The sequence below is a fragment of the Paramisgurnus dabryanus genome, chromosome 14, assembly GCF_030506205.2.
Source record: "Paramisgurnus dabryanus chromosome 14, PD_genome_1.1, whole genome shotgun sequence".
NCBI lineage: Eukaryota > Metazoa > Chordata > Actinopteri > Cypriniformes > Cobitidae > Paramisgurnus > Paramisgurnus dabryanus.
In genome coordinates this window covers 4,152,772-4,180,655 of record NC_133350.1, presented here as the reverse complement: position 1 = coordinate 4,180,655, position 27,884 = coordinate 4,152,772, and the positions used below count along the sequence as shown (strand labels likewise).

The following is a 27,884-nucleotide window of genomic DNA, read 5'->3' as shown; positions in this document are numbered from 1 at the left end:
TGATGAATAATAAAGCACATTTTTCTCACCACTCAGCAGAACACTTTTCTTCAACATTAGTCTTCTGATAGAAAGGCTTTCAAACAATAAACCAGCAGGTGTCTGAAAGTGCTTTGGGGAAAAGCCATTTGAGGAGCTCAGATGCAAAAGCTGCTAAACGCCACCTCCATCAATAATGAGATAATTATATTAAAGGTGCCAAATAATGCATTGAAATATGATGTTAGTTTGTTCTCTGATATCTACATAGAAGTTTTCTATCTTTATTAAGTGCAAAAAATATCCAGAAATGTTTTTACATGTCCATTTACAACCTATTACTGCCCTATTTGGAAGGGTCGTGAATAATAATGTCGAGCTCTGCTCTGATTGCTCTGCTCTGGGGCTCATGCCAGTAGCTCACATTAGACACAGACCTTTTATGTTTGAGTCTATATCAGACGAAAATACAGATTTTGGAAACAAACTAATTGTTTGGAGATTGTTAGTGGACTTTTCAGTATGGTAAGTTTATGTGTGCTTTTTTAATATGCAAAACTATAAAGTCAATAGTAGAACTTCAGCCTAAACGCTAGCATATAGCATTAACTGGCATGTTGCGCTAACTCAATACTTTGTTTTTAAAATTTTAACAACTTTGTATTGTGTAATTTAATGTTGCCGCTGTAAATCTCGACTGTAACGTCACAGTCGGGGTTATGCTGAGATTGGCCTGTTCTCGAGCGGTCTTTTGCATGCACAAGGTTAACATAAGGAAGAAACAATCGTGTTTGTGGGTCATGATATGTCATTACCATTGACAGAACTCTTATTATTCAACTATGCCTAGGTAAATACAGTTTTACATTCTACGGCACCTTTAACCTCATGCTCTTAGCACATACACTCTAAAAATGGCTGGGTTATTTTTGACCCATAATGGGTAAATATTGGACAGAACACGTGCTGGGTTAAAAATGGACCCAATGCTGGGTTATTATACCCCATGGTACATAAAAACAACCCAACATTGGGTCATTTTTAACCCAGCATGTGTTCTGTCCAATATTTACCCATTATGGGTCAAAAATAACCCAGCCGTATTATACGTTCATCAAATACTTTCGCATCAAATCTGCTTAATCACGGCCTCATCCCAGAAAAACAGGTTTGTTGGCAGAATCCTTCAGTCTGATAAAAAACATGCTCATTTACAAAAAAAACTGTCAGACACACTTAGACGTAGGGCTGTAACGATAAATCGTGTGTCTCGTTAAAAAGACCTCCCTAAAATCGATTCTGCATCGCAAGGCTGCGCTTTTGTGTTTCATGCGCAGCTTGTGTGTGTACTTTGGCGTTTTGGTCAGTGAGAAGTCCTTATCAATCTAAAATCATTATGAGTCGGAGTCGTTTATAAAAGCGACACTCGTTAAACAAAATCATTCAAAATATTCGTTATTATCATGAAAATAATATTATATAAATATTCTTCTAGACATTTCCTGGAATGTAATTCTTCTGTGGCACAATTGGAGTTTCTGCACGAGAGCGCCCCCTGGCTTTTGTATGTGCCCGGATTTCACTGTAATTCATTCATTGAGAAAACACACATTTGCACGATTAATCGTTACAGCCCTACTTCGAGGGGTTTGCATCTGAGCTCTCATGTATGTATTAAGACTTTGTTAAACAAGTGCAGTGTATATAATACACACAACATAAACAAAACAAGCATAATAAATAAATCTTATTTATTTACCTCACATAATAAATATTGTGAAGTGTTAACGTGTTGTTTATAATAAACATGAAATCTTGTACAAGCACATTTTTAGATTTGATTTATTTGATTTAATGTCAGGTACAAAAGAACATAATACACCCAAAAAAAGAAGAATTCACATTTGGCACTCTTGTAAGATGTTAAAGTCCCATCACTCAGTAGGTTTTATAAATGTAATATTAGTAATATACATAAAAATTGTGGTTAAACAATATTATATACTTATCGTTAAATAAGAGAATACTAAGTTCACTTTTATTATTATCAAAATAATTTAAAGTTAAAATAAGTTAAAATTATTAAACATTTGTTTCACAAAGTAGCAGATATCACATTAAGTGCATAAGACGTTTAGTGAGAGAGAGAGAGCGAGAGCTAGAGAGAGAGAGAGACATTATTATTCAATAATGTTAATGTAATTCGTATCAAACTGGCAAACCAAATGTCAGAAAGGAGTTTAAAATCCCTTTTAGCTTTATGCACATTAAATACTCCAGTTTTGTTAAACAAGAAATAATGTGGACCTTTTCATGTACAAATCCATTAAACTGTTGGATAGAGCTAAAGAGTTTACGTCTTTCAAAGGACCTTCATATCCATCCTTTTAAGGGTTTTTATAAAAAAAAATAACGCAAGGAAAGAAAGCAGGCCTACTACTCTCATTAGTGTCCATTACCAAGATCCCTCCAGTGAAAGTGCAATATCATTGACAACAAACTCAACAAATAACCTAAACCCAACACATAAAAACCATTAACAACTGAAATTGTGCCATTTTGCCAAGTAAACATTTCTCTTAATCAGTGTTTTTAAATGACTTATTTCAAGTTTATATCGTATACCTGGACATATTTACATTTTTAGGGAATTATCAAGATGCAGGGCTGTGACAAGAAAACCTCATCACATCTGTTAGGATTAACTAACACCATCATCTCAAAGCTAAAACAGATTCAGTGCAAAGGTAAGGGTGCAAATCAAAGGCTATTTGCTGTGAAACAGAAGACCATGACCTATGAAGAATGTGCCCTCATACAGTAATTTATATTTCATGATTGTTCAAAATATTAAATAAGACACTACACAAAGAGGTAGGGAAAGATTTAAAGCTAAAAGTGCCGGCTTTCGCTTGATCCATCTGCACACGGCCTTTGTGCACATTTGTTCTTCATTTAGGAGGGGTACTTTTAAACAAAAACTTAAATACTTCAGTTTCGAAGGCACATTCAAGCATCTGCCATTTATCAAAGCAATGTCTTGCAGAATGTTCTGGAAGCCCATTAGACTTGCTCTTCTTAGTCTACTGTTTTTTCATTTGTCAATTCACAAATCAGCTAAAACAACTTTTAAACCATGTACCACAAAAGGGACCAATTCCACCAGTGAAACCTGGGAAAAACCATTACCCCTAATATACTGTATATCCAATCCTTTTTGTATGCTAACCAGCCAAAATACAAACAAAGGAAGGGAACATTATCCCCTGTTTAGTCTCTACATGACAAAAAGCATTTTGTTGAATTGAGGCATACAAATTCACAGCTTGAAAACTGCCATTGTCAACCAACTGCACCGTCTCTCATGCTCTCCAATGAAGACTTCTAATAGAGAAAACACCATCCTCTGACGTTTCAAAAGCCTTCCAGCCATAATATGAGTTCTCAGTCTGAAAGCGGTCCACCTGCTGATGCACACAAATGAGAAATCCAGCACGCTGCTAAAACCGGCCGGTCACAAAAGCACATCTTAAAGCAGCTTAAATTTAATGTCACCGAATAATTGATGGCATGATAGCGGAGCAGGTCGAAGCAATAAAAACCTGTAATGAATCTGAAATTGATTCATAATTTCATTTATTGAATAAATCTAAATTAGTATTGGAGAGAGCTGCCTTTAAATCACTCAATAAAATCAACTTCTGGCATAGGATGTATTTTGTCTTTGGTTACCTCAAGCTGGGGAGTTGCAGCGGAACGTATGACTGTACAACAGACCTTGAATTTGTTCATTAAATTGAGAAGAAATACAATTCCCTTTTCGACAGCCAACTAGTGGGCACTAATTAGAGTTTTGGATACCCAGTGTGCAAAACAAGTATTGTATATATAAAAAAATAAATGGATAAAAGGTACCCTTAAACAACCTCCAAACTTCACTCCAACAGTATCACAATAAACATGCTCAATATGTTGATCTGAGTAAACATGAGTTTAACCAAACCATTGATTCTTCAACTTCATATGAAACCCTGGATAACAAGACCAGTCATAAGGGTCATTTTTTTAAACATCTAAATAAATAAGCTTTAAATTGATGTATGGTTTGTTAGGATAGGACAATATTCGGCTGAGATCCAACTTTTTGAAAATCTGGAATCTAAGAGTGCCAAAAAATTTCCTCTAAAGTGGTCCAAATTAAGTCTTTAGCAACAAATAGTACTAATAATAAAACAATTTGGAAATATTTAGGGTAAAAATTTACAAAATATCTTAATGAAACATGGTCTTTATTTAATATCCTAATGATTTTTGGGCATAAAATCAATAATTTAACCCATACAATGTATTGTTGCCTATTATTACAAATATACCCGTGCTGGTTTTGTGCTCCAGGGTCACATATTACTCCTATATGTCATTATTAGGTAACAAAAAGTCAAAAGCAGTTTAATTGCCACTAAATGTGGCCCCTGATGCCACCATTATTGGTACATGTGAAGGTCCCGCCCCATCTAAAGCCTCTCCACCAATTAAACCCTGCCTGTGGAGATTCAGGATGGAGTCAGCGATAATCCGCGCGGTCTTCTTCTGGTAGCCCCCTGATGTCACCATAAGGATGGGTATACCTCTCTGCCGAGCAGCCCTGAAGATGATCTCATCTCTCTTTATTATACCCTGACAGAGAAGCAAGAGTATTTTACCATATTTAATATGGTTTCATATGGAAGAACAGTTAGCAATGAGTCATTTGGCAAAGTGTTCAACCCAACTTGTAAATATTAAAAGTTTCACTGTTATTGTATAAGTTGCACACTGAATTGGTCACATTACATCAGTTATGTCATCATCACATACCCTCTTTTCCTGTTTTTTACATTATATACATGATTATTAGTCATGTGACCTTATACGTCATTCCAGTTGCCTGCCGCCATCTTGAGTACCTATCAAGTACTGTGTTTAGCTACTGTAGCTTGCTATGATTTAAAGCATATTTTCCGCCACATATCTTATTTTCTTGTTTATAGTTTGTATATTCTATGTATTAGATTCATATAGCCATAAATATGATGCATTTATGTCATGTCATAGAAAAATTAGCCCATATGTCTCGTGTCTTCTCGTGTCATCTCCACTGTTATTTTTATAATCAAAAACAGCTAACAAGAAAAAAAATGTAAATATATGATGAACATAACACTAAAAAGGACTTTATCCGAGGGCAGCTCCACAGTCCGGCGCAACTCTGTGACACAATTTCATTTTTATATATGGTATTTTTGCATCTCGATTGTGCTTCTTATCACCTTTTCCAAACACTCTCAACACAAAAAAAGTCATCTGCAGTCGACGATCCACAATGAAGATTATATCTAACCTCTGGATAGGTTTCTCAGTGGCTCTGTAAGAGGCTAGCCAGCCTGCTATGCTAAAAAAAACAAAAAACATTCGGGTGCACAGACTGTGCACGCATGTTTCTGCATGTGTAAGCGCAGATTTGTGCAGAAGTACATTTTACTGACATAAGTTGAATCCTTGTAAACGTTTCATGATTGGTTACTACCCCCATCAATCAAAACTTTGCTGGATAGGCAATGGCTGGCTTCATTTTGGCTTCATCCAGTCAAAAGCGAAGGTGCGCAAAATGACACCTCGCTTACCCAATGTGCACTTCCAGGACATTTTAAGTCCTCAAACCTTATCTGATTGGACAAAATAGAAAAATAATGCGGAATATTTATCGGAACAGTCTAACGAATCACAAAGAGATGCATTTTCAGTGATCGTGAAACATGATCGTAAGCGTGCATGTAAACAAAGGAGGATCTTGCCGTATTTTTCCAAAATTTTTGTCGTTTTGGATTAAAATGCGGGATGCATTTTGAAGAGTGGACCCTTACTTTGCAATGTGCGCTTAAGTTTTTTGGATATGTCAGAAATGATCAAAACCATATGGCAAGATATGTGAGTACCGTCATTTATATTTATATGTGGTCTGTCTGCATTTCATTTGATCCTTTCACTCCAGTGTATTGATGGTAAAAACAAGCTCAGAACACGAATCTTGAGTGTTTTAGCTTTAAAAAATGCAAAGTTTATGATTGATGATTGAATATTTGATGTAAAGTACAGAAACACATAGACTGACGTATCGATCTTGCCAATCAGGTACTCAAGATGGCGGCAGACGTCATCTGATATTCATGTATAGGATGATTTTATGTACAAAACAGTAAATAATTTTTAAAATAAATAAATTACTTTTCAATAAAATAATTGGGTTTTCAAATACTACTGTAAGATACTAACAAAACCTAATTCAAATAATACAGGCAACATATCATTTCTAAGACATAACTGGTTACAGTGGTAACCCTCATGTGTAGGCATATTATTATTAGTGATGCACCGATGTATCGGCCGCCGATATTTATCGGCCGATTTTTGATGAATTTGAAACCATCGGCATATCGGCAATAGCACGAGAAAGGCCGATACCGATTGTTTATTAATTAACTGCATAAAGAAATCCATAATATGTAAAAAACGAGTTAATGTGGTTAATAAAATAAATGCTGAATAGCAAAAACCACCTTTGAAGGTTGTCATGCTGTCGTCTTATATTTGTTTTAGCTTAATTTGTGCCTCTCTTATTATGTTGGTCAGTTGAATGTTAATAAGATCAAATCCATGTTCAGTAAAAATTATTTGATGCAGAAATAAACTAGCAAATAGACCAACTGTATAGTATTATATACAAGTGTTTAATATCGGTATCGGTATCGACCAGAAGTTGTCTGTTTAAATCGGTATCGGCCCAAAGAAATCCTATCGGTGCATCCCTAATTATTATGCAAGGATTACCTCCTAGTATACAATGCTATATATGATATTATATTTTTAAAATTCTCCCTTTAAATCTACAACAAGATTAGAATGTTGTTTAGCATTCCATCCATGCTGCAAAGCTAGCCTGAATAATTGATATGGGAGATTATTGATCATTTTAAAAAACCTTACCAAGCTGAAACAAGCATTTCACACCTGATAGGAAAAGTTGAATGTGAAAATGATAGACAACCGTACCTGTGGGGATATAGCCAGACCGCCAAGAGAATCTCCATCTAGGATGTCCGTGCCTGCGTTGTAGATGATGATGTCTGGCCGTACCTCATTCAAAGCGCCTTCCGAGTGCAGTTCCACCTTTTGGAGGTATTCCATATCTTCTGTGCCCCAGTCCAACTCCACTTTACGTTTAATCGCCCCTGAAATCAGAAATTAAAACCAAATTGGGCTTTTACCTCATTAACCGCAGATAAAAACAAAGGGGAGAGAAATGTACAGTATAAGCAAACAGAACAGATAACGGCATCTCAAAGCAGTTAATCTCCGGAGTAACCTATTAAAAGCCCTAAAAGTTCATTTGAAATGACATATAGACAATTAACTTAACCTGAACGGTATCACAGATGTAGGTCGGTGTCCTGAAAATCTCTGTAAGCCAACACCTTATCAGACCAACGATACTGTTAGCCACTGAAGCAGACATCCATGTTATTAAATAAAGTAATAAAAATAAATCAGAGATCAATTTTAAGATAAACTGAAAACAGGACAGTGATCTAAGTTTTTTAGAAGGGGCGTGTCTTACTCTGTCTATTCTGGCAGAAATAAAAGAACAACCGAACGTTACCTTCAAAAATTGAAATGTGAAGCAGCTTTTCACTTCTTTAAGCTGGGTTTGAAGGCAAACAGAGCACAATACTTTGCCTTTAAAGGCTTCTAAGACCTAATTAGTTTTTTCATCTTTGACCACGTACGTGAGAAGGACTCTGGGGTACTCAAAAAAAGAGTTACCTCTTTTGAATACACAGAAAAGTCACTGAGGATAAAAGCATTGAAGGCAAATGAAAACTAAAAGAAAAATGCTAAAGTTATCTTGGAAAGCCAGGACGTGCCTTCAGGAGAGCAGGTGGTACTATGAGTCACTTATATATAATGGAGTTTTTGTTCAACTTCTTTAGTCGGAAGGTTTAACATAACTTACGTTTACAGCGAGATAAAGCTTTAATAAAACCATCTCGGGTTTGACAAGCAGTCGAACAATGCACAACAAAGCTTAATCTAACTGCACTGCTCGTCACTCAAATGTGAATGTTTGACAGAATGAGTTTGAACGTTACAGATAACGGATACACTAATTGAATAAGATTATAATGTGTTCATATGAAGAACGCTGTCATTCACTTTAGAGGAATTTGAGTTGTTTCTACACATTAATCAAAATACTCAATTTACATTTCCTGAAGGAAATATTGGTGCTTGTCATAGAGGTCTATAATAATCAAAGAAACTAACCCATTTTAGATTTCTATTGTCATGTGACTGTTACTCCAAATGTGGAATAGTCTGCCTTTGTATTTGGCAGGCGCCATCTATAGTGGTTTTTAAGTCTCAGTTAAAGTTGACTTATCTTTTAGTCTGGTCTTTAAACGGAGTGATTCTTTATAAATGTTTTATTGTGTTTAAAATGTTTTATTCTTTTTTTATTGTTATTTTTTTTAAATGGTTTTTGATATGTTTTTCTTTTTCTTATAAAAGTGTTTGATACATGGAGTGTGCATTAGGACATGCACTGCAAAAAATGACTTTCTTACTCAGTATTTTTGTCTTGTTTTCAATAGAAATATCTAAACATTCTTACATTAAGATGCTTTTTCTTGATGAGCAAAATGACCTTAGTAAATAATTATAGTATTTTTTAGACAAATAATATACAATTTAAGTGAAATTGTCCTTAAAACAAGCAAAATTATCTGCCAATGGGGTGAGAAAAAAAATGTGAAATAAGATTTCTTTTTTCTTAAACACTTAATTCAAGTAAAATTTTCTCACCCCATTGGCAGATTTTTGCTTGTTTTAAGCACAAATTCACTTAAATTGTATATTTTTTGTCTAAAAACTAGCATTATTTTCTTAGGTCATTTTGCTCATCATTTAAGAATTTTTAGATATTTGTACTGAAAACAAGACAAAAATCCTAAGTAAGAAAGTCATTTTTTGCAGTGTGTATGGTTTGTGCAACATCAGTTGCATTTAATGGTGCTATATAAATAATTAAGTTGAAGTTGAATTACTGTAAATGGCAATGGCGAATACATTATATGAAAGTGGCATGCTTTTTCCTGAAATAAAAAAACAAAGATTGACCAAACATACTGTATACAAGTGACGCAAAATGAGCAGATACCTGCGGTCACCCGTGGTTACGAGTCATCCATAAATATTTTTTATGATATTTGGGTCGTTTGAAATAAAGATGCCCATTAACAATTTTAAACAATTAGTACTTTAAAAAAATATGTGCCAGAAAGCGGGTCGGGTACAATATTTACCCGAGTTGGTCGGATGCTGGTTGTTTATATATTGACCTGCGCATCTCTGCTATACTGTATACTATAAAGTAAAATATTATACATTTATATGGTGCTTGCACAAGATTTTATTTTGTCTGAAATGCGAAAAAGATCAATTACAAGTTAGTAAGCCCATGAACATAAAGAAAAGGGTGACATTCACATTTTACAGGCTAAATACTGTATCACCGCAAACAATAAAAAAATGTTGGAATACATTCTGCATGTGGATGAAGCACACAATGAACTTACAATTTAATATTCAAAGTCATAAATGTATATTTATAAGACAAAAAAGAAATATGAGATATGTTAATGCAGTGCTTTCATCATCCACACCTGTATAGTGTAGCAAGGCAATGAGGCAGGCAAGGGACAAAATAATATTAGGGTAGCAGGACACTGCCCCCTGTAGGAGAGCAAATGTATTGCGTAACCATCCCTGAAGGATGACATGCATCTATTCATCCTACTTCTCTGCATGTCATTATTTGCGAGTGTATGTGTGAGCTTGTAGAGATATGCCAATACATAGCTTTTTGTCAGATAACAAAGCATTTTAGTTCCTCATATCATAGAGGCACAGGGTATTACTTCAACTTACTCTTTGCATATCCATCTCCTGGATAAATGTAGCGATTATACACATCCATTATGTAAACGCGTCTGTCTTCCAGGAAATCCCGCTCGTGTCCGTTTCCCTGCAATATACAACCATCAAAAGACCACAACATAAGTTAGTATTGTGAGACGGGATTACGGATTTTCACATCAATGACTTCATATATGGCTACTACTGATCCAACTACGACCAAACTAATGCATTTGGTTATAAGTGGGTTTAAAATGCTGTGGCAGACATCTCCCATTCACATCAAACTTCACATAATTGACATTCATTTAAACTGAAAATGTTGTAAGGATAAGCAGCAGTGTAGAAAATTCAGTTATCATCTACTGTTCATCTCAAAAGGGTTTGGCAACAATGAATGCTCACAGCCTATTTAGTCCATCCAAATAGAGTGGATATTTGTTTTTGATGTAAAGCATAGCTGACACAGAGATGCAAGCACAAGCATTCCCCTGCCTCTTTGAGAGCCTAACTATTCAGCTCTGTCATCTGAGGACGTAATATTTCCACCCCTCTTCATTTGCCATCCTCTTATTCCACTGTCACTTATGTCTGGACGCTGTCACTTTTAATTTAAGACTGCTGCAATGCCCACAACTCGCATGTAGGATGCCTACAACTTCTGATTTCGAAACAGCCCTTATATCAGCTGCTCGGAGAAGCCGTTTGCGAATTATGAGACCACATGTTGGGTACTTGTTCACAATGTCCTTTCAATCTGCACGCTTAAGCAGGAAAACCTTGCTGCGGGCAAAAAGATCTCCATGTATCAATTTAAAGTTCAAGCCTATAAAATCTAATAGGAAGAACATTAATAAAATACAAGGGGTGATTATTCCTGTCATGCACCTCTGAAGTTTTACTGACAACAGGTGAATCACTGTATCATCTGTAAGTGTCATCATTATTTAAGACCGGAGGACAGAACATTCAGACCTACTGTAGTATAAAATGACCTCTGATCTAAGTGCGAAAAGTCTTATTTGCTAACAGACTAATATGTATGCCATTGGTCATTTTCATAATGTCAGGTTGGCTGAGAAACAAACCGAGCAATGTATGCACTATTAAGGGAAACTAGCCAGCAAATACTGTAGCTGGCTCAGTGCAGAGAGAAATACAGTTCTCTATGCACATTATACTGGATTAGGACAAGTCGTTGTTATAAGGTCTGTTATAGTCAAGGGATGCTTACATCAACTGTAAATGCTTGGATTCCTCAAATGCTATCTAACATCATTTGTTGTTTCACTGCACAGACAACCCTTGTTATCAACTTATGAATATATACATGCAACTGTTGTAGCCACCAGACACCAACGCCTGCTATTACATGTCATAACTTTAAGCCTTTAATTGGAGTCTTAACGCCAACTACTCCCTTTACGATATTTTCATAGCTTGTAAACTCAGCTGAAACAGCGCTTTCCGTTTCATTTATATGTCGACATAAAGATTCCCACCTTTGTTTCCTCAGTGAATTATTTAACTGGTGGGTGGTTGATCAATGTGATCTGTGTTGTTTAAGTCGATGAGCAAAAGACCATAATTAAAATCAAGTCACACTTGCTTACGGCAGTTTTTTTGTGTTAGAGCAGAGAAATACAAGAAACAAACGCTTCTGGCCCAGTGTGACGTTTTTTAATAGGATGGACTAAGCAGCAGAAGATAGGTCTTATTAGGGAGTAAAATAAATTGCAAATTGGATAAAAACAAGGTGATTTACAGTACAATACAGTGTTTACATTGAAACTACATTGTTTAAGGCAGTGGTTCTCAAACTGGGGGGGCCCCAGTTTTATGAAATTTTACAAAATACATTTATTTATCATAGTTTCTGTAAAATTTAACCTTAGAAAAATAAAGCTACTAGCCAACAGCACTACATTGTATCTTTTAATATGTTTTGTTTAATAAAAAATGAAAGTTTCAGAATATTTTATGTCATACTTTTTTTTGGGGGGGGGGCTGCAATGAGATGCAACATACACAAGGTGGGCCGCACGCTAAAAACGTTTGAGAACCACTGGTTTAAGGGATAGTTCACCCAAAAATTCTGTCATCATTTTCTCACTCTCATGTTGTTACAAACCTGTAAAATTTATTTTTTCTGATAAACACGAAGGAAGATATTTTGAGGAATGTGTGTAACCAAACCGATAGAGGCCCCATTTACTTCCATAGTAGATTTCTCAAAATCCATAATATTTCTCAAAATATCTTCCTTCGTGTTCAAAGAACAAATTCATTTATACAGGTTTGTAACAACATGAGAGTTACTAAATAATGACAAAAAAGTTTGGGTGAACTTTCCCTTTAAGAATAGTGGTTGACTTGTAAGAATGGGCCAATGTAATGCAAAAATAGATGCGATATATGCTAATACAGTGGCGGCTCGTGACTGCTCATCCGAGGGGCGCAAATTCAAAATATGTGTTCGGAGTGTCATGTGTGATGCTCGTGTTTTCAAAATATGTTTTTGTTGCGTCATGTGAACCATGTGCATCACGTGTTTTGTCAAAATAAATGCCTGCTGCACACGCGTCAAAACCGTTTATGATAAAAAAGACGCTCACGTTCACAAAATACACGCAAGACACTCCCTTAACAGTAAACTCTGATTACGCATGAGATTATGTGAGTATCTGGCAAACGCGAGCGTCTCTTTTATCATAAACCCTTTAGACGCGTCTGCAGCAGGCATTTATTTTGACAAAACACGTGATGCACACAAGATCTCTCGAAGCTCAGAACACATAGTTTGAAATTACGAACCACACACATAGGGCTACAAACATGTTGTGATGAACTTCACATCGAGCGCCCTCAAAGTCACCGGCCGCCACTGTGCTAATACATTTAAATAACTAGTTTTATGTTGAACACATAACATTTTACAATTTTATTTTTACACAATCATCACCAAAAAATAAACAAAAGGGACACATGATTATATACCAGGAGTGCCACAACCTTTTTTATCGCCCCCAGGTTGTTGGCTACAGTTAGGTTATAAACCTGACGCATGTAAACAAATGAGACATAAGCCAAACTTAACTCTTTCCCCGCCATTGACAAGTTATCTCGTCAATTAAGAGAAACCATTTCCCTGCATTTTCTCAGCTTCCCTGATGAGTTTTTATGGTAATTTGTAATTCCGCTATTAGCCAGTGTAACCCAATTTATAAAAAAATGATGCCAAAACTAATTTAATACATTTTGAACTCCATGTATGTTTTAATCTTCGTTCTGAATCTGATCTTTAACAAAATTCCTTTACAAAAAGACAATTATTTCAGCTTTTTGCTCAAAACTTGGTATTTTTGAAGAAACCTACAGTACCCGTATTTAAGAGATTATAAAAAGAGAACAAATGAAGATAGGATGAAACCTTTCCCCCGTTTTGTTTGTTTGTTTGAAAGAAGGGGGTCTGTTCTTTCCTTTGATATATTTGTTAAATATGTGATATAAATTATATCATGGCATATGCTGTACTTTGAAGTTCATAATGGAATTCAAATATCCTAATGGTTGGAATGTGATTATAATGGTCTCACAGATAGACTGGCAGCATACCATCGCAACCCAATATAAACCATCCTGGACTGACATCACATTGGGGTTAGGGCAGGGCAGGTACTATTTGAGGGTATAGATCATTGTTATGGATAAAATGTCAAGAGCAACAGATTTTTCTACTCTATCTATAAGGTGGTATTTAAATAAAAGGGCATGGCTAAACCTTCATTGCCCCCAAAATGTCCATGAAGAGAATCTATCAGATCTGGAACAGTGAACATGTCGTCGCTAAAGAGATTTATTAATTTTCTGGGGACGGTTTCTTGTTTACACCATAAGAGCAGTCCATGTGACTTTATAGGTTGCTTCCCCTGCAAAGTAAAAAAAAACACTTTGTTCTGCGGCATAAAACATTGTAGCTTGTTTGAGCGTTCCAGACTGGCTCAACCTATAGCAAAAGTCTGAAGCCTAGAGTACTGTCTGTTTTTTATGTGTACGTGAACATACTACATTCTGCTCTACATTCCCTTCTCAGGGAACAACGGACACATACATAACCCGAGACGTTTTCATGTGTCAAACACAACTACGCAAAAAAGCATTTTGGTGTGAATCAACATTCGCATACAGAAGATATAAGCATTTAAAGCGAACAGTTTAGCACGTGTGCTTAAAAAGTCTAGAATTTTTATGATATTATCCTACAGGGAATAATATGGATTTTTTTTCCAGAAAACTTCTTGCATAAAATAGATTCAAGCACTTTCAATGACCTGTATCTATGTATGTATATTTTCAAAATCTTCCCAGGGCCTAGAATTTTTTCCCCCAGATTCACAAATTTCAAGGATTTCAAGGACCCGTGGAAACCCTGAATGTACGCTGGGTTTGAAAACTTCTGATGATGAAAATTGCGTTATGCGTACTGTACAGGACTGTACACCTTGAGACAGGACTATCTGTTTAACCACTGAAAGGTGGGGGGAGTGGTCAGGAAAGCTGTCAAGATTTTTGCAATTCCATTAGCTGCCACTAGGGTCACTGCAATGAATATTCAACTTCAAAAACATCAACAAAACTTTCCCATTTAATTCCAAGGGTCAGACAGAGCACAAAAATGCACTTATTTTCTATTTGAGGAAAGACTTGACTAACGTAAGTGGGCAAAAAAGAATTAAACAAACTAGTATAATATTACCACTTTATGGTCCTATAAGTTGTCAAAGGAACTGCAGAAAAAGCCATTACATCAACGGTTACCATGGCTATCGGCCAAATTGCACACTTGAGAGCTAACACTAATGGTGGCGTGACACTAGTAGAAAGCATGTTTCAGCAATAGAAAAAGTCAAGACTGTTGTATATCAGCAATCAGAGTGCAGAATTATTGACTTTTCTGCTAAATGGCGGATATTATCTTGTCTACATCATCAATTGCTCTGCGGTACCATTGACTGACAGAGCGAGCTGTAAAGGACTACTCACCTGATGGGCGTCTAGATCGATGATGGTGGCCCTTGCAACTCCTTCCACCCTCTCGAAGAGAAACTGTAGAGAAAAAACACGTGTGGGAGGAAGTGAGGTTTTTCCTGACAGTGGAACAAATTACAAAGGGGTTTGTGCATCTCATGACATAGCAAAAAATGACTGTGTGGCTGAAGAAAACAAAATGTAATCAATGACTTTCAGTAAACGCTGATACATAAATACAAAATGTTGCATTTGTACCCACGAGTCCATGCAGGATTTTTTATTAAGAATATAAACTGCAAGTCTGAATTTTCTAAGGAAAAATACTACAGGAAGAGTTATAATGGGTCACAACTGCAGTTCAGTGGCAAATCCTTTAGGACTGGTTTGAGTCCATATCTTATTTATTTATATTTGTGGCAGGTTAATTTATACACAATTGATCGTGTAGATGAGAGAAACAAAATTTTGGCATCTCCAATTCGCCTAACCTGCATATCTTTGGACGGTTGAAGGAAACCGGAGTACCCAGAGTAAACCCACGCTGACACATGGAAAACATACAGACTTCACACAAAAAGACCTTTCTACCCAGACGACGTCCCACTGATTATCTTACATTTTAAAACATCTCACCTTGATAGCTAGTGTGATGTCAGCATAGGCACAAAAACCTCCTCCTTTGTCACTGGAGCAATGATGAAATCCTCCACCTGCAGAAAAAAGAAAACAGACCCCTTATAAAGCTATTAAGTAAAGTCTGCATAAATGGTGTCTGTTTGTCACTGAAAGGTTTCTGCCCCCCAAACTCTAGGTGATTGAGAGGCTAGATTTTAATAAGGATCATATTTACACATTCATAGAATAAGATTCGATCTGTCCTCCCGTGACCCTGACACATTTAGCCTCATTAAATGAATCTGCACTCCGGAAGCTCCACTACAGAGGTGGTCTGGTTTTCGATTAGCATTTATTGCTCATTCACATGACCCCCGCTTGCTGATTTACACCTTTCAATTACCGCACAGCGCCCACACAAAGCATGCATTCAAATGAACAATCCGCCATTGTCCATTAAACTTTGTCAATATGGTTGCAAAGTGCTGCACTGTTTATCATCAGCGACACTGCTGAGCTTGCAGAAGCCACACTCAAACTCGTGCTTCTCACCCACTGCTTCAGAAACGAGGACTAGAAAAAATATTAAAACCAGGTCTCCACTGTGATTTTAAAGGGACACTCCAGTTTTTTTGAAAATATGCTCATTTTCCAGCTCACCTAGAGTTAAACATTTGATTTTTACCGTTTTGGAATCCATTCAGCCAATCTCTGGGTGGGGTTCTACTACTTTTAGCATAGCTTAGCATAATCCATTGAATCTGATTAGACCATTAGCATCACGCTAAAAAAATTATCAAAGAATTTCGATATTTTTCCTATTTAAAACCTGACTCTCATTCTGGCGTAATAATTAAGGACTTTGCTGCTGTAACATGGCTGCAGCAGGCACAACGATATAACGCAGTTCCCGAAAATAGCCCCCCGCTATTGAAAGTTATTAAGGGGACTATTTTCGGCTGCTGCATAATATCATTGCGCCTCCTACAGCCATGTTACGGTAGGAAAGTCCTTGATTATTACTCCAGAATGAGAGTATAGTTCCCAGCCATATCTGCTTAGAAAATCGCAACTTTCACTTTTTCGTTGGTCTTATTATACAATGTAACTACAGAAGAGTTAAGTTTTAAATAGGAAAAATATTTAAACTCTTTGGTTATTTTTCAGCGCGATGCTAATGGTCTAATCAGATACAATGGATTGTGCTAAGCTATGCTAAAAGACCCGGAGATCAGCTGAATGGATTCCAAAACAGTAAAGATCAAATATTTAAAATATTTAACTCTAGAGGAGTTGGAAAATGAGAATATTTTCAATATATGTGGCGTGTCTCTTTAATAATAAAGCTCAATATCTTTACCAATTTTTTTTTAAATAATTAAATATGCAGGAAGCTTGCAAATCCAAAATATGGTAAGATGTGTTTAATCTCCTTGTGATTGTTTTTCCAAGTAGAGATTGTGAAAAACTCACCCACATTAATTGCCCATCCTCTTTCCATTGCCAGTTTTCCAGCCTAGGTATAACAAGAAAGAAAGCTTTTCATGTTTCACATTTGAGCTGGCATTTCAAGTCATCAATAAATTAGTAGAAAAACAGAAATCTGCCGGGTGTGCCGGGAGAAAACAAAAGAGTATCTTGACGCTAAAACTGAGGATGGACGCAACATTATCTCAACTTCTTTCATCTGACTACAAAGCCTTTAAAATTCAGTTGTGTGTATATACAGTAAAGTCTACGGTACGATTATGCAATATTTAACCTCATTCAGTTTAGTCATTATTTCAGATGACAAAACTCTCATTAGTTGGTGATTTTTTCCTTTATTCATATATCACTTTTCCCCCTTTGTCTGTTTTTTGCCTATTATCTTTCATGAACATGGGCCATGATCCAATCTACCAACACACTTAATGACAGTGGAATAACAGGAAATGGCTTTAAAATGGCATTTCCATCACAGTAAGGGTTATCCATTTCTATGACAGATAAGACTGTTATCCAAGAGCGGAGCATTCCAATGAGAGTTGCAATAAAATGAAATCTAGTGGTTGCTTTGTTGAAATAATTATTAGCTTTTCACACAACTTTCAAAAATAGCCTCATCTAGCGGATCACGGGTCTTGTCAAAAGTAATCTAATTGTCTGCAAATGCATTTGGGGGTTTTAAGGACTTTTACAGACTCAATAGAGCTATATTGGAAACAAAAGTTACATATTAATAACGCCTTGTGTCTACTATGCATGAAAAACAACACATAATCAAAAAGAATCTAAAATAACACTACACAATATGATTTCTGATTTATGTTGCTTTTCTATAACAGAAATGATCTGAGAACGAAACTTTGAAATGATTTCAGCAAGTCATTGGCACAAATAACTGAAACACTCTCAACACTCTCTTTAGTGTATTAAAAACAATATTCAGTCTCCAGTGAAGACGTGTGTCAAACTAAGACATCGCACATGTACACTGTTAACCCCAAAGATTGCAATGTACTAATTTAAAATAAGTGAAATGTACTCAAAACTAGCGGTGTAATGATTAACCGTGCAAATGCGCGTTTCTCAATGAATGAATTTGAATGAATTACGGTGAAATCCCGGCATATCCGAACGCCAGGGGGGCGCTCTCGTGCAGAAACTCCCTTTGTGCCACACAAGAAGTATCATTGCAAACACTATTCCAGGAAATGTCTACACAGGAATATTTATACGCTGTTCTTCAAATTGTTTCAGGTATTTTCATGATAATATAGAATATTTTGAATGATTTTGCTTAACGAGTGTTGCTTTTTTAAATGCACGTTATAAAACGACTCCGACTCATAATGATTTTAGATTGATAAGGACTTCCTACTGACCAAATGCCGTAGTACACGCACAAGCTGTGCATAAAACAAAGAATCGCAGCCTTGCGATTCAGAATCGATTTCAGACAGGCATTTTTAATGGGGACCGCGATTGAATCGTGATTGAATCGTTACATCATACTCAAAACCTGTGAAAAAGTTTATTAAACTTAAAGGTTGTATGTGTTTTCAATGAGTTCACCATTTTGAGTTCCACAAACTCAAATAAACTTAGCTAACTCAAAATTTGTATTTATTACTTTAATCAGAGTCATTTCAATACCACAGGGGACATTTTACAAGACTTTTTTAAGATGTCAAATAAATCTTTGGTGTCCCAAGAGTGCGCATATGAATAATTTATTATAGTTAAAATTGCCACTTTGTAGGTGTGAGCAAAAATGTGCCGGTTTTGGGTGTGTCCTAAATGCAAATGAGCTGATCTCTGCACTAAATATCAGTGCCGTGGTTGTATAGTGCAGATTAAGAGGCGGTATTATCCTCTTCTGACATCACAAGGGGAACCAAATTTCAATTATCAATTTTTTTACATGCTTGCAGAGAATGGTTTACCAAAACTAAGTTACTGGGTTGTTCTTTTTCATATTTTCCTAATAGATGCACTGGGGACCCAATTATAGCACCTAAACATGAAAAGTTAGATTTTATAATATGTTGAACACTTTAAACAAACATTGGTCATATCTTTCGTGATTGTGATATGGCATTCAATTTGCCATGTAAGCTAAGAAGGAGTCTGGCACTGCCAATTTGCTTCAGTTTAAGGTTAAATCAACATGATTGGTTGAGGATGCTTTCCAGTTCCCGGCATTCTTTGCATGAGATTTGCATTACAAGAGCATTTTTTAATTAAGTGATATTTTCTGTAGTTTTCAGTAAAGAGTGAGCTCAGTCTCTTTACACTTACTTGCACTAGTCTTAATTTTCCATAAGTCACATAATCTGTGACTTGTTGTGAACAAAAATCAAATGGTTAAAAATAGTTTTTAGTACATTATACAAAAAATATATGGTAAACCACTGGTTCTCAAACTGGGGTCCGGGGCCCCCAGGGGGGCCGCGAGATGGTGCCAGGCCGGGGGCCCCAGTATTATGACATTTTATAAAAAACATTAATTTATCATAAATTCTGTGTAATGAAACCTCAAAAAAATAGGGCTGCTAACCAACAGCAATACATTGTATAATTTAATATGTTTTGTTTAATTTAAATGTTTAAGTCTTAGAATGTTTTATGTCATACATTTTCTTTTGGGGGGCCGCGAAGGAATGCACCATACCCAAGGGGGGCCGCACGCCGAAAAAGTTTGAGAACCACTGTGGTAAACAGCACTAATGGCAAACAGTAGTTTTAAGTATTGTACTTAAATATTAAATAAAATGTAAAGTTTTAAGTTTGGATTAATTTTGGTTTTAAAAAGTTGGTTTACTTTAAAATTTTCATGTAATCAGTTTCAACAAAACTTTTTAGTACTCTGAACTTGTCAGGTTTTACAGTGTACATGTACAAATACACACACAACACACAATGTTCTTGAGCTCAATCCCCTGTCTGAAGTCTGTGCATGGCTTTGCATAAGGAGAAGGTTATCAGTGAACCCAAAGCCCCGAGCTGTTCCTGGGAGACATAAAGAGGCTCAACTCTGCTCTCTCTTTTCTTTTTAACTTTCTCCTTCACGCTTTCTTTAGGGAATTCACTGATCGGTGATCCATCTGTAAAACTGCATCAAAAGTTTGAGTCTGCAATAATTTCAATCAATTCAAGGGTGCACATACATTTACTCATGATTAATATTTTATTTAAATTGCACAACACTTTCAACTAATCAGAAATGGTATCACGGGAAATGTGCTGGTTAATGTATAAAAAAACTAAAAAAATCTGGATTTTCTACTTCTTACAAAGTCAGTCAGATAGTTCAGATGTTACATCACAAAAAATAGATAGACGAACATGGCACAGGGTGATAAAGTTAATACATAGCCAAATGCTTTTATCCAAAGAGACTTATTCAAGTTATACAGTATGTGTCATCCCTGGAATCAAGCCCATGGTTGTCTAAGCCTCCTTAAGTGAATTTAAACAAAAAACTCATATCAAGTGTTTCATCAGTCGTACTAAATAACGACACGGCATCTCTGTTAAAAGGAACGAATCAATTTATATAGCCAAACCATCACACCACCACGTCCTGCATCTCTAAACGCATTTCCACAGCTCGACCAAACCATTTGTTACTGGAGTATTGCTATTGAAACAAAGCAGTGTTTGCATCTGATCTCATTTATAATCATCACATTAGGACCGTGATGATAAACAAATCTACAACAGCATAGCACAGATTAATGACATGAGTCTCCCTATTATGATAATTCCTCCCAAACGGCCGCAATTACATGCCGGCTGTTGTCTAACCTTGAACTTCTTTGCGCACTACCTAAGATTGGGACGGCCCGCAAATACTCCTGTGTTCCCCGAACCACGACAACAGCTCCATGCATCCACTCGACTGCTGACTGAAATGGCAGTCAATTAGCAGGCCGTGAGAAGGGCTCAATGGGAGGTATAATTATGTTCTCGGGCTGAGAGGAACGAATGGAGAACACTCATTGCGAGTTCGTCTGTCGCGAGGTGCAGTCTGTCAGAGCGCAGATGTACTGTGGAGAACACCTGGCATACCGCAAGTTAATTTACTGCGGGCTTTTACATTGCTGGAAAAACAAGAAGGGGAAGAATGTCGCACTGGGGAAAGGGGCTGTCAAGATGGTATTGCTTCGAGTTTCAAGTTTGTGCCTTGTGAAATTGGGTTATCATTAATAGTTTCTAGTGTTCGATAACTTTACTTTATCGAACTGTACTTTACTTTTCAATAACTTTATAGCAGTGGTTCTCAAACTTTTCAGCGTGTGCCCCCCCCCCCCCCACGTGTACCGTGAATCCCTGTACACATCCCCCGCCCCAAAGAAAATAAATGACATAAAACTTAAACTTAAAATTTGAATTAAACAAAGCTTGTTAAACTTATTACACTGTATTACTGTTGGTTAGCAGCCTTATTTTTAGTAGGTTTAATTACAAAGAATTTATAATAACTTCATGGATTTTATGTTATAACACTGGGGGCACCATCTTACGCCAGCCCCAAAGTTTGAGAACCACTGACTTATAGTTAGGATTTAAACAAAAAGTATTAAAATGATCTACACTCACCTAAAGGATTATTAGGAACACCTGTTCAATTTCTTATTAATGCAATTATCTAATCAACCAATCATATGGCAGTTGCTTCAATGCATTTAGGGGTGTGGTCCTGGTCAAGACAATCTCCTGAACTCCAAACTGAGTGTCAGAATGGGAAAGAAAGGCGATTTAAGCAATTTTGAGCGGGGCATGGTTGTTGGTGCCAGACGGGCCGGTCTGAGTATTTCACAATCTGCTCAGTTACTGGGATTTTCATGCACAACCATTTCTAGGGTTTACAAAGAATGATGTGAAAAGGGAAAAACATCCAGTATGCGGCAGGTCTGTGGGCAAAAATGCCTTGTTGATTCTAGAGGTCAGAGGAGAATGGGCCGACTGATTCAAGCTGATAGAAGAGCAACTTTGACTGAAATAACCACTCGTTACAACCAAGGTATGCAGCAAAGCATTTGTGAAGCCACAACACGCACAACCTTGAGGAGGATGGGCTACAACAGCAAAAGACCCAACTGGGTACCACTCATTTCCACAACAAATAGGAAATAGAGGCTACAATTTGCAGAAGCTCACCAAAATTGGACAGTTGAAGACTGGAAAAATGTTGCCTGGTCTGATGAGTCTCGATTTCTGTTGAGACATTCAGATGGTAGAGTCAGAATTTGGCGTAAACAGAATGAGATCATGCCTTGTTACCAATGTGCAGGCTGGTGGTATAATGGTGTGCGGGATGTTTTCTTGGCACACTTAGTGCCAATTGGGCATCATTTAAATGCCACGGCCTACCTGAGTATTGTTTCTGACCGTGTCCATCCCTTTATGACCACCATGTACACATCCTCTGATGGCTACTTCCAGCAGGATAATGCACCATGTCACGAAGCTCGAATCATTTCAAATTGGTATCTTGAACATGACAATGAGTTCACTGTACTAAAATGACCCCCACAGTCACCAGGTCTCAACCCAATAGAGCATCTTTGAGATGTGGTTGAATGGGAGCTTCATGCCCTGGATGTGCATCCCACAAATCTCCATCAACTGCAAGATGCTATCCAATCAATATGGGCCGACATTTCTAAAAAATGCTTTCAGCACCTTGTTGAAGCAATGCCATGTAGAATTAAGGCAGTTCTGAAGGCGACACAGTACTGTCCAACACAGTATTAGTATGGTGTTCCTAATAATCCTTTAGGTGAGTGTATATGGCAAACCCACAATAATAAGGCTTTAGATAAAAATATAACTGCATAAAAATATGCACTGATTGTTAAAAATCTCAGATAGTTATGTGTGCTACATAAAAGCATACTACATATACAAGAAACTTTCTGTAAAAATATAACCTTGATATCTTTAATATTGATTAAGGCCATGTCAAAGATTAAAAACAATGAGTAAAGTCAAACTCTGATCCTCTTTGCCTCTTTTTGAGACTTGATTTCATAAACATGGTATATGTGTTATCAATCCAGTGTACCGTTTGGTGGTGACATAGAGAAGCCACGCCTAAATCAATCTTGGAAGCATTCAGTCACATCATTTTGGCACATAAACAAGGCTTTGTTACTGTTTGAAAGCACTGTTTCCTTGTTAAATGTTTAAATACATGATTATAAGTGTTCTCACTTTTATTTCTTTAATACAGTATAATCAAACTAAATATTCAAATACAACAATTTAAATATCCGCAATCCTACAGAGAGAACTGTCATGTGCTCAAGTGCACAAATATCCAAGCAGGTTATTGAGATCTAAAAACAGAAACTTCCTCTGAGACAAACAAACTCACTAAAAACTCATTAGGAATTAAAGTAGTGTTCCATTTTTATTTTTTTAAATCTTCTGCTTAACCCAAACAGAAAAAAATGCTAGTTTCTATGATACAGTAGTTTTAAAACAGACACTTTTTTATGTTGTTATGTTACATGCGAGAAACTCCTTAGAGCATCACTATCGCAGATGTTCAGAGCCTTGCCTACTGTCTGTTCTTTCCTATAGGCTTTTCAGTGTATGCCCAAAAAACTAAAATGTGTCATAAAATTTTGCAATTTTATAGTCAAACTTGAAACAATACAGACGACTCACCACTAGATTCAATAAACAGTAAGGTGACATCTTAGATTCAAATATGTGTTTTTTTAAATTGCACTCCTCAGAAAAGAGGCAAGAGGTTTTGTCATCGTAGCTGTAAAACCATTTAATGAACTTGAAACCAAATGCCTTTACAAGAGCTTAAAATGTATAACATATTACCTCTATGTCTGTTTTTCTTTCTATACCGTATACTTTTTGATGGCAAAATGTGTATTCAAAACCTACCATAATGGTTCCTCCCGTTTGTGTGCGCAGTGGTCTTAGAACTTTGCGCTGTACCAGGAAGTTGGGCAGGAACAACACAGGTGGGATTTCTGTGATGGTGGCAACCACCAGAGACCACTGAAGGGCAGAAATCATAAGTAAACAATTTACAATTACAGACTTCTAAATAAAATAATCTTTCTTTTCAGTAAAATATTTCTCAATACATTTCTTAAAAATAAAACTGATGGTTTAGGCCAGAAATCATACTGAAGCTGATTCATACAGGGTTTTGTGGTGGATTGTACAGTAAAGGTTTTTGAATCTTGATCTAGAAGAGGAATATATCTGAAACAGGTGGTGACTTAGAGGAAGTGCAAACTGTTGGCAAAATGTTAAAGCAGGATTAACTCTATCGCATACTACACAGTAAATAAAAAAGAGTGAAGCAAGATTTGGTCCTAAGATACCTCTCTGGAGCCCTCCAAGATAGCGTTCTGCATGCAATAAGGAAAAGAGAGAATACATACACAGCCAATTTAAAGGGTGATCAACTAGCTGCACGATCAGCCTTCAAAAGTGGACAGAGAGCAGCAGGAGTCTGCCAACCACTGAAGCAAGGCTTGCATCAATAAATATAGATTACTATAAAATTATTAAATGTTTTTTAAATAACTTTCACTGTCCCCAGAACCATTGAAAAAATAGTTCACCCAAAAATGAACGTGTCTTTGTTTGCTCACCCTTATGTGAATTTAAATGTGTGCTTATTTGTCCATGAAACTTAAAAGTAAATAATTTTCAATATTTTCAAAATAAAATGTGATAGATAACAGTGTGCACCAATACAGGATGAATAATGGGCTTAAAGGAAAACAGAACCATATTTCAATATTTTACTATGTTCTTACCTCAGCTTAGACAAATTAATACATACCTATCTTTTTTCAATGCGTGCACTTAATCTTTGTACAGCGCGTCGTGAATGTGTTAGCATTTAGCCTAGCCCCATTCATTCCTTGGGATCCAAACAGGGATGAATTTAGAAGCCAACAAACACCAAACACATGTTTTCCTATTTAAAGACTGTTACATCATCACTCACAAGAACCCCCCCTCAAACTTCTTAAGTCAGGAGTGATGATGTAACTGCGCGCTGAGGTCAAAGGGCTGCTAACGAAGTGCTCTTCCGCCATACAATAAAGTTCTCATTTTTTTATCCGCTTAAAAAAATCGCCACGTTTTATTTTGTGCCACCATACTCGTGTAACTACTCATGTAACAGTCTTTAAATAGGGAAAACATGGAAGTGTTTGGTGGCTTTTAAATTCATCCCTGTTTGGATCCTAAGGAATGAATGGGGCTAGGCTAAATGCTAACACATTCACGAAGCGCTGTACAAAGATTAAGTGCATGCATTGAAAAAAGATAGGTATGTATTCATTTTTCTAAGTTGAGGTAAGAACATAGTGAAATATTGAAAAACAGTGGTGTTTTCCTTTAAAGAGGTCATATGAAGTTGCTAAAAAAACATTATTTTGTGTATTTGGTGTAATGCAATGCGTTTACACAGTTTAAGGTTTAAAATTGACAAGCAAGGTTTTCAACATGAGGGTAAGCAAGCAAATAATGACCGAATTTTCATTTTAGGTGAACCGTTTCTTTAAAAAGCCTTTAACTTGCTTGTGTAGACTGCACACTGGAGCAGTTGACTCATGGGTAGACTGCAATCTGTGCGAAAGACTGAGATTGATTCGATAGGAATAAAGGCCTGCTCATGAGTAATCCGGTGCAATTTGCTTTTGTACACATCCTCTGTGCAGTGTGCATCTTTTGCTCATTGCTGGTGAGATATAAAAGAAAGCCTAGATGTCTTTTTTCATAAGTAGGAAATGTACTCAGACATAATGGAGCTATAATAGATCAAAACTTATGGCACTTATCTCATAAAAGGCCTACATATGCGGTCTATTGCAATCCACTTTGAGGTAAATTATACACTGATTTGATTATTAATATTAATATTTGTATAGCTTACAGTAACCTTTTGCCATCAGTGTATGGAAATATGGGTATCAGGCGAAGGACAGAGTGAAAAGGTAAGCGAGGGCATGGACACGGCACACACTGCATCTATACCTTGAGTCTGTTCAGGTAACGTGCCGTGTGAACCACAAGAAGATCCGCCTCACTCGCCTCCCGGGCTGGAACAATCGTCTCATCGGTAATGAACTGCTCTTCTGTAAACAAATCAATGTATCATACCATAAGCGTGAACATGATATATTTGACACTTATTTAAAATAAACAAGTCAGGGGAGCTCAGTATTATTAGAATAGATGGTCTTCTTTGCTGTTATGTAAACTAATGAGTAAGCAGAGTGGAGCGTACAGTGCTGACAAGTTTATCTAAAGCACACTGCCCCTGACCTTGCAGTAGCAGCCGAAAAGTCAACCTCCTCTCGCACCTGCTCCCGAGGGAAGTTCAGCTTCCCTCATTATCTCAGTTTCACTGATTGCCCTCCCCATCCCTATGCTTACTTGCTGCTGTGATTCCCCATTTCTCAGGTATTGCATTTCATTGTTCACCTTACAAAGTAACCCTCTGGCCAACTGCAATAGCAGTACTGCTGCGCACCTTTTAAAAAATGTATGACCTTGCCCCATTTGCCAGCATCAAAGGGGTGCAACTTTTCCAGACCCATGAAGGTGATGTTATACACTGGAGAATAGACAATAGGTAGGCATGTCGCAGGAACTTCTGCATATAGTTCGGTTTGATGAAAACTGTGGGAAAATGAATTAGCCATGTAATTGAGTGTTTATCTTTTGACAATACGTATTTAGAATACATCAAAAGTCAAGTAAATTATTTTAAATAAAATGTAAATTTATTATAAATATAAAAAATACCTCCCCTTCTTTCCTTCTGAATCGTCTTTTGTTGACATCGTGGCCAAAGCATATCAACGTTAGCTGGAAACAAAAACATAAATTACTTTCCTTATTGGGCATATTATTTTGATTGTAAGAAATAAATCTAAGCAAAGAAAAATTATGTCTAAATATCCCCTTTATTTATAACAACGAACTATGTCTAATTGTTATTCCTTTTGGTAAATAAAAGCGCCACAATATGAAAAAACTACAAACCCCAGAATGCATTGCACGTTTGCGCAGGCGCTGTGTAAATTGGAAGACGCAGTTCAGTTTAGGGAAATATTTTTCAAATTATCATTCTCAAAGACTCCGGAAAACAAAATGAGTCGAATGCAAAGTGTGTACTACCTATTTAAAGATACGTCGGGACCAAACTTCGAGAAATCATTTAGATTTAGATTTCTAGAAAAATCGCTGTTAATGTGAAATCAGCACAACTCACCTGCTAGCCATCTTACAAGTCTCTTATTTCTACGGCGACATTATTTTCGTTGTCTGTGCGTTTATTATGAACAGAGAACATTCAACCATCTTCCTAACAGATAATAATGTAGTCTCTTTTAACGTTTACAGACAAGAGGATTATGCACACATTTGATCGTTTTCCTGTACAGTTCCGCCCATCTCTGAGCGCAGCTGCGCGTAAACGCAAGCCAACTGGACCTACGTCATAATGACGTAGTAAAAGCTAAACTCTTACAATTATTTATAGGCTACATAAAATAGGCTATATATAAAATATGTAAAGGCAAATATATTTTAAAAAAGTTGTATACAGTTGTAATATACAGTAGGCTACTTTACTGTGCATTTTTGTAACTCTCCCACCTGCATCTTATGTATGTTACTTAAACTTTTTATATTTTGGTCTCTGTATATATATTGTACTGTAACTCTGAGCTCCTGGAAACCACAGCAGACTCTATATTTAT

At 36.6% G+C, this 27,884-nt stretch overlaps 1 protein-coding gene across 1 annotated transcript; it reads right to left on the bottom strand.

The window, feature by feature from the left end:
• Positions 1 to 1,807: 1,807 nt before the first annotated feature.
• hdac11 (histone deacetylase 11) lies at positions 1,808 to 27,587 on the bottom strand. Its single transcript, XM_065241196.1, has 11 exons — positions 27,395 to 27,587; positions 26,926 to 26,988; positions 26,651 to 26,799; positions 26,152 to 26,252; positions 24,034 to 24,150; positions 17,110 to 17,152; positions 15,655 to 15,731; positions 15,034 to 15,096; positions 10,003 to 10,099; positions 7,069 to 7,247; positions 1,808 to 4,656 (listed from the first exon to the last, which is right to left on the bottom strand). Exons 2-11 carry the CDS (start codon positions 26,961 to 26,963, stop codon positions 4,429 to 4,431), a joined length of 1,092 nt encoding a protein of 363 aa, XP_065097268.1. The 5' UTR covers positions 26,964 to 26,988; positions 27,395 to 27,587; the 3' UTR covers positions 1,808 to 4,428.
• Positions 27,588 to 27,884: the final 297 nt, after the last annotated feature.

Bases quoted from the DNA above. Each gene is read 5' to 3' on its own strand.
- hdac11 (XM_065241196.1), bottom strand. From the start codon at position 26,963: ATGTCAACAAAAGACGATTCAGAAGGAAAGAAGGGGAG. The intron at 15,732-17,109 runs GTGAGTTTTTCA...TTTTTTCTGCAG, and splicing joins AGGATGGGCAATTAATGTGG to GTGGAGGATTTCATCATTGC. The intron at 7,248-10,002 runs GTAAGTTGAAGT...TTCTGATTTCAG, and splicing joins AGGAGATGGATATGCAAAGA to GGGCGATTAAACGTAAAGTG.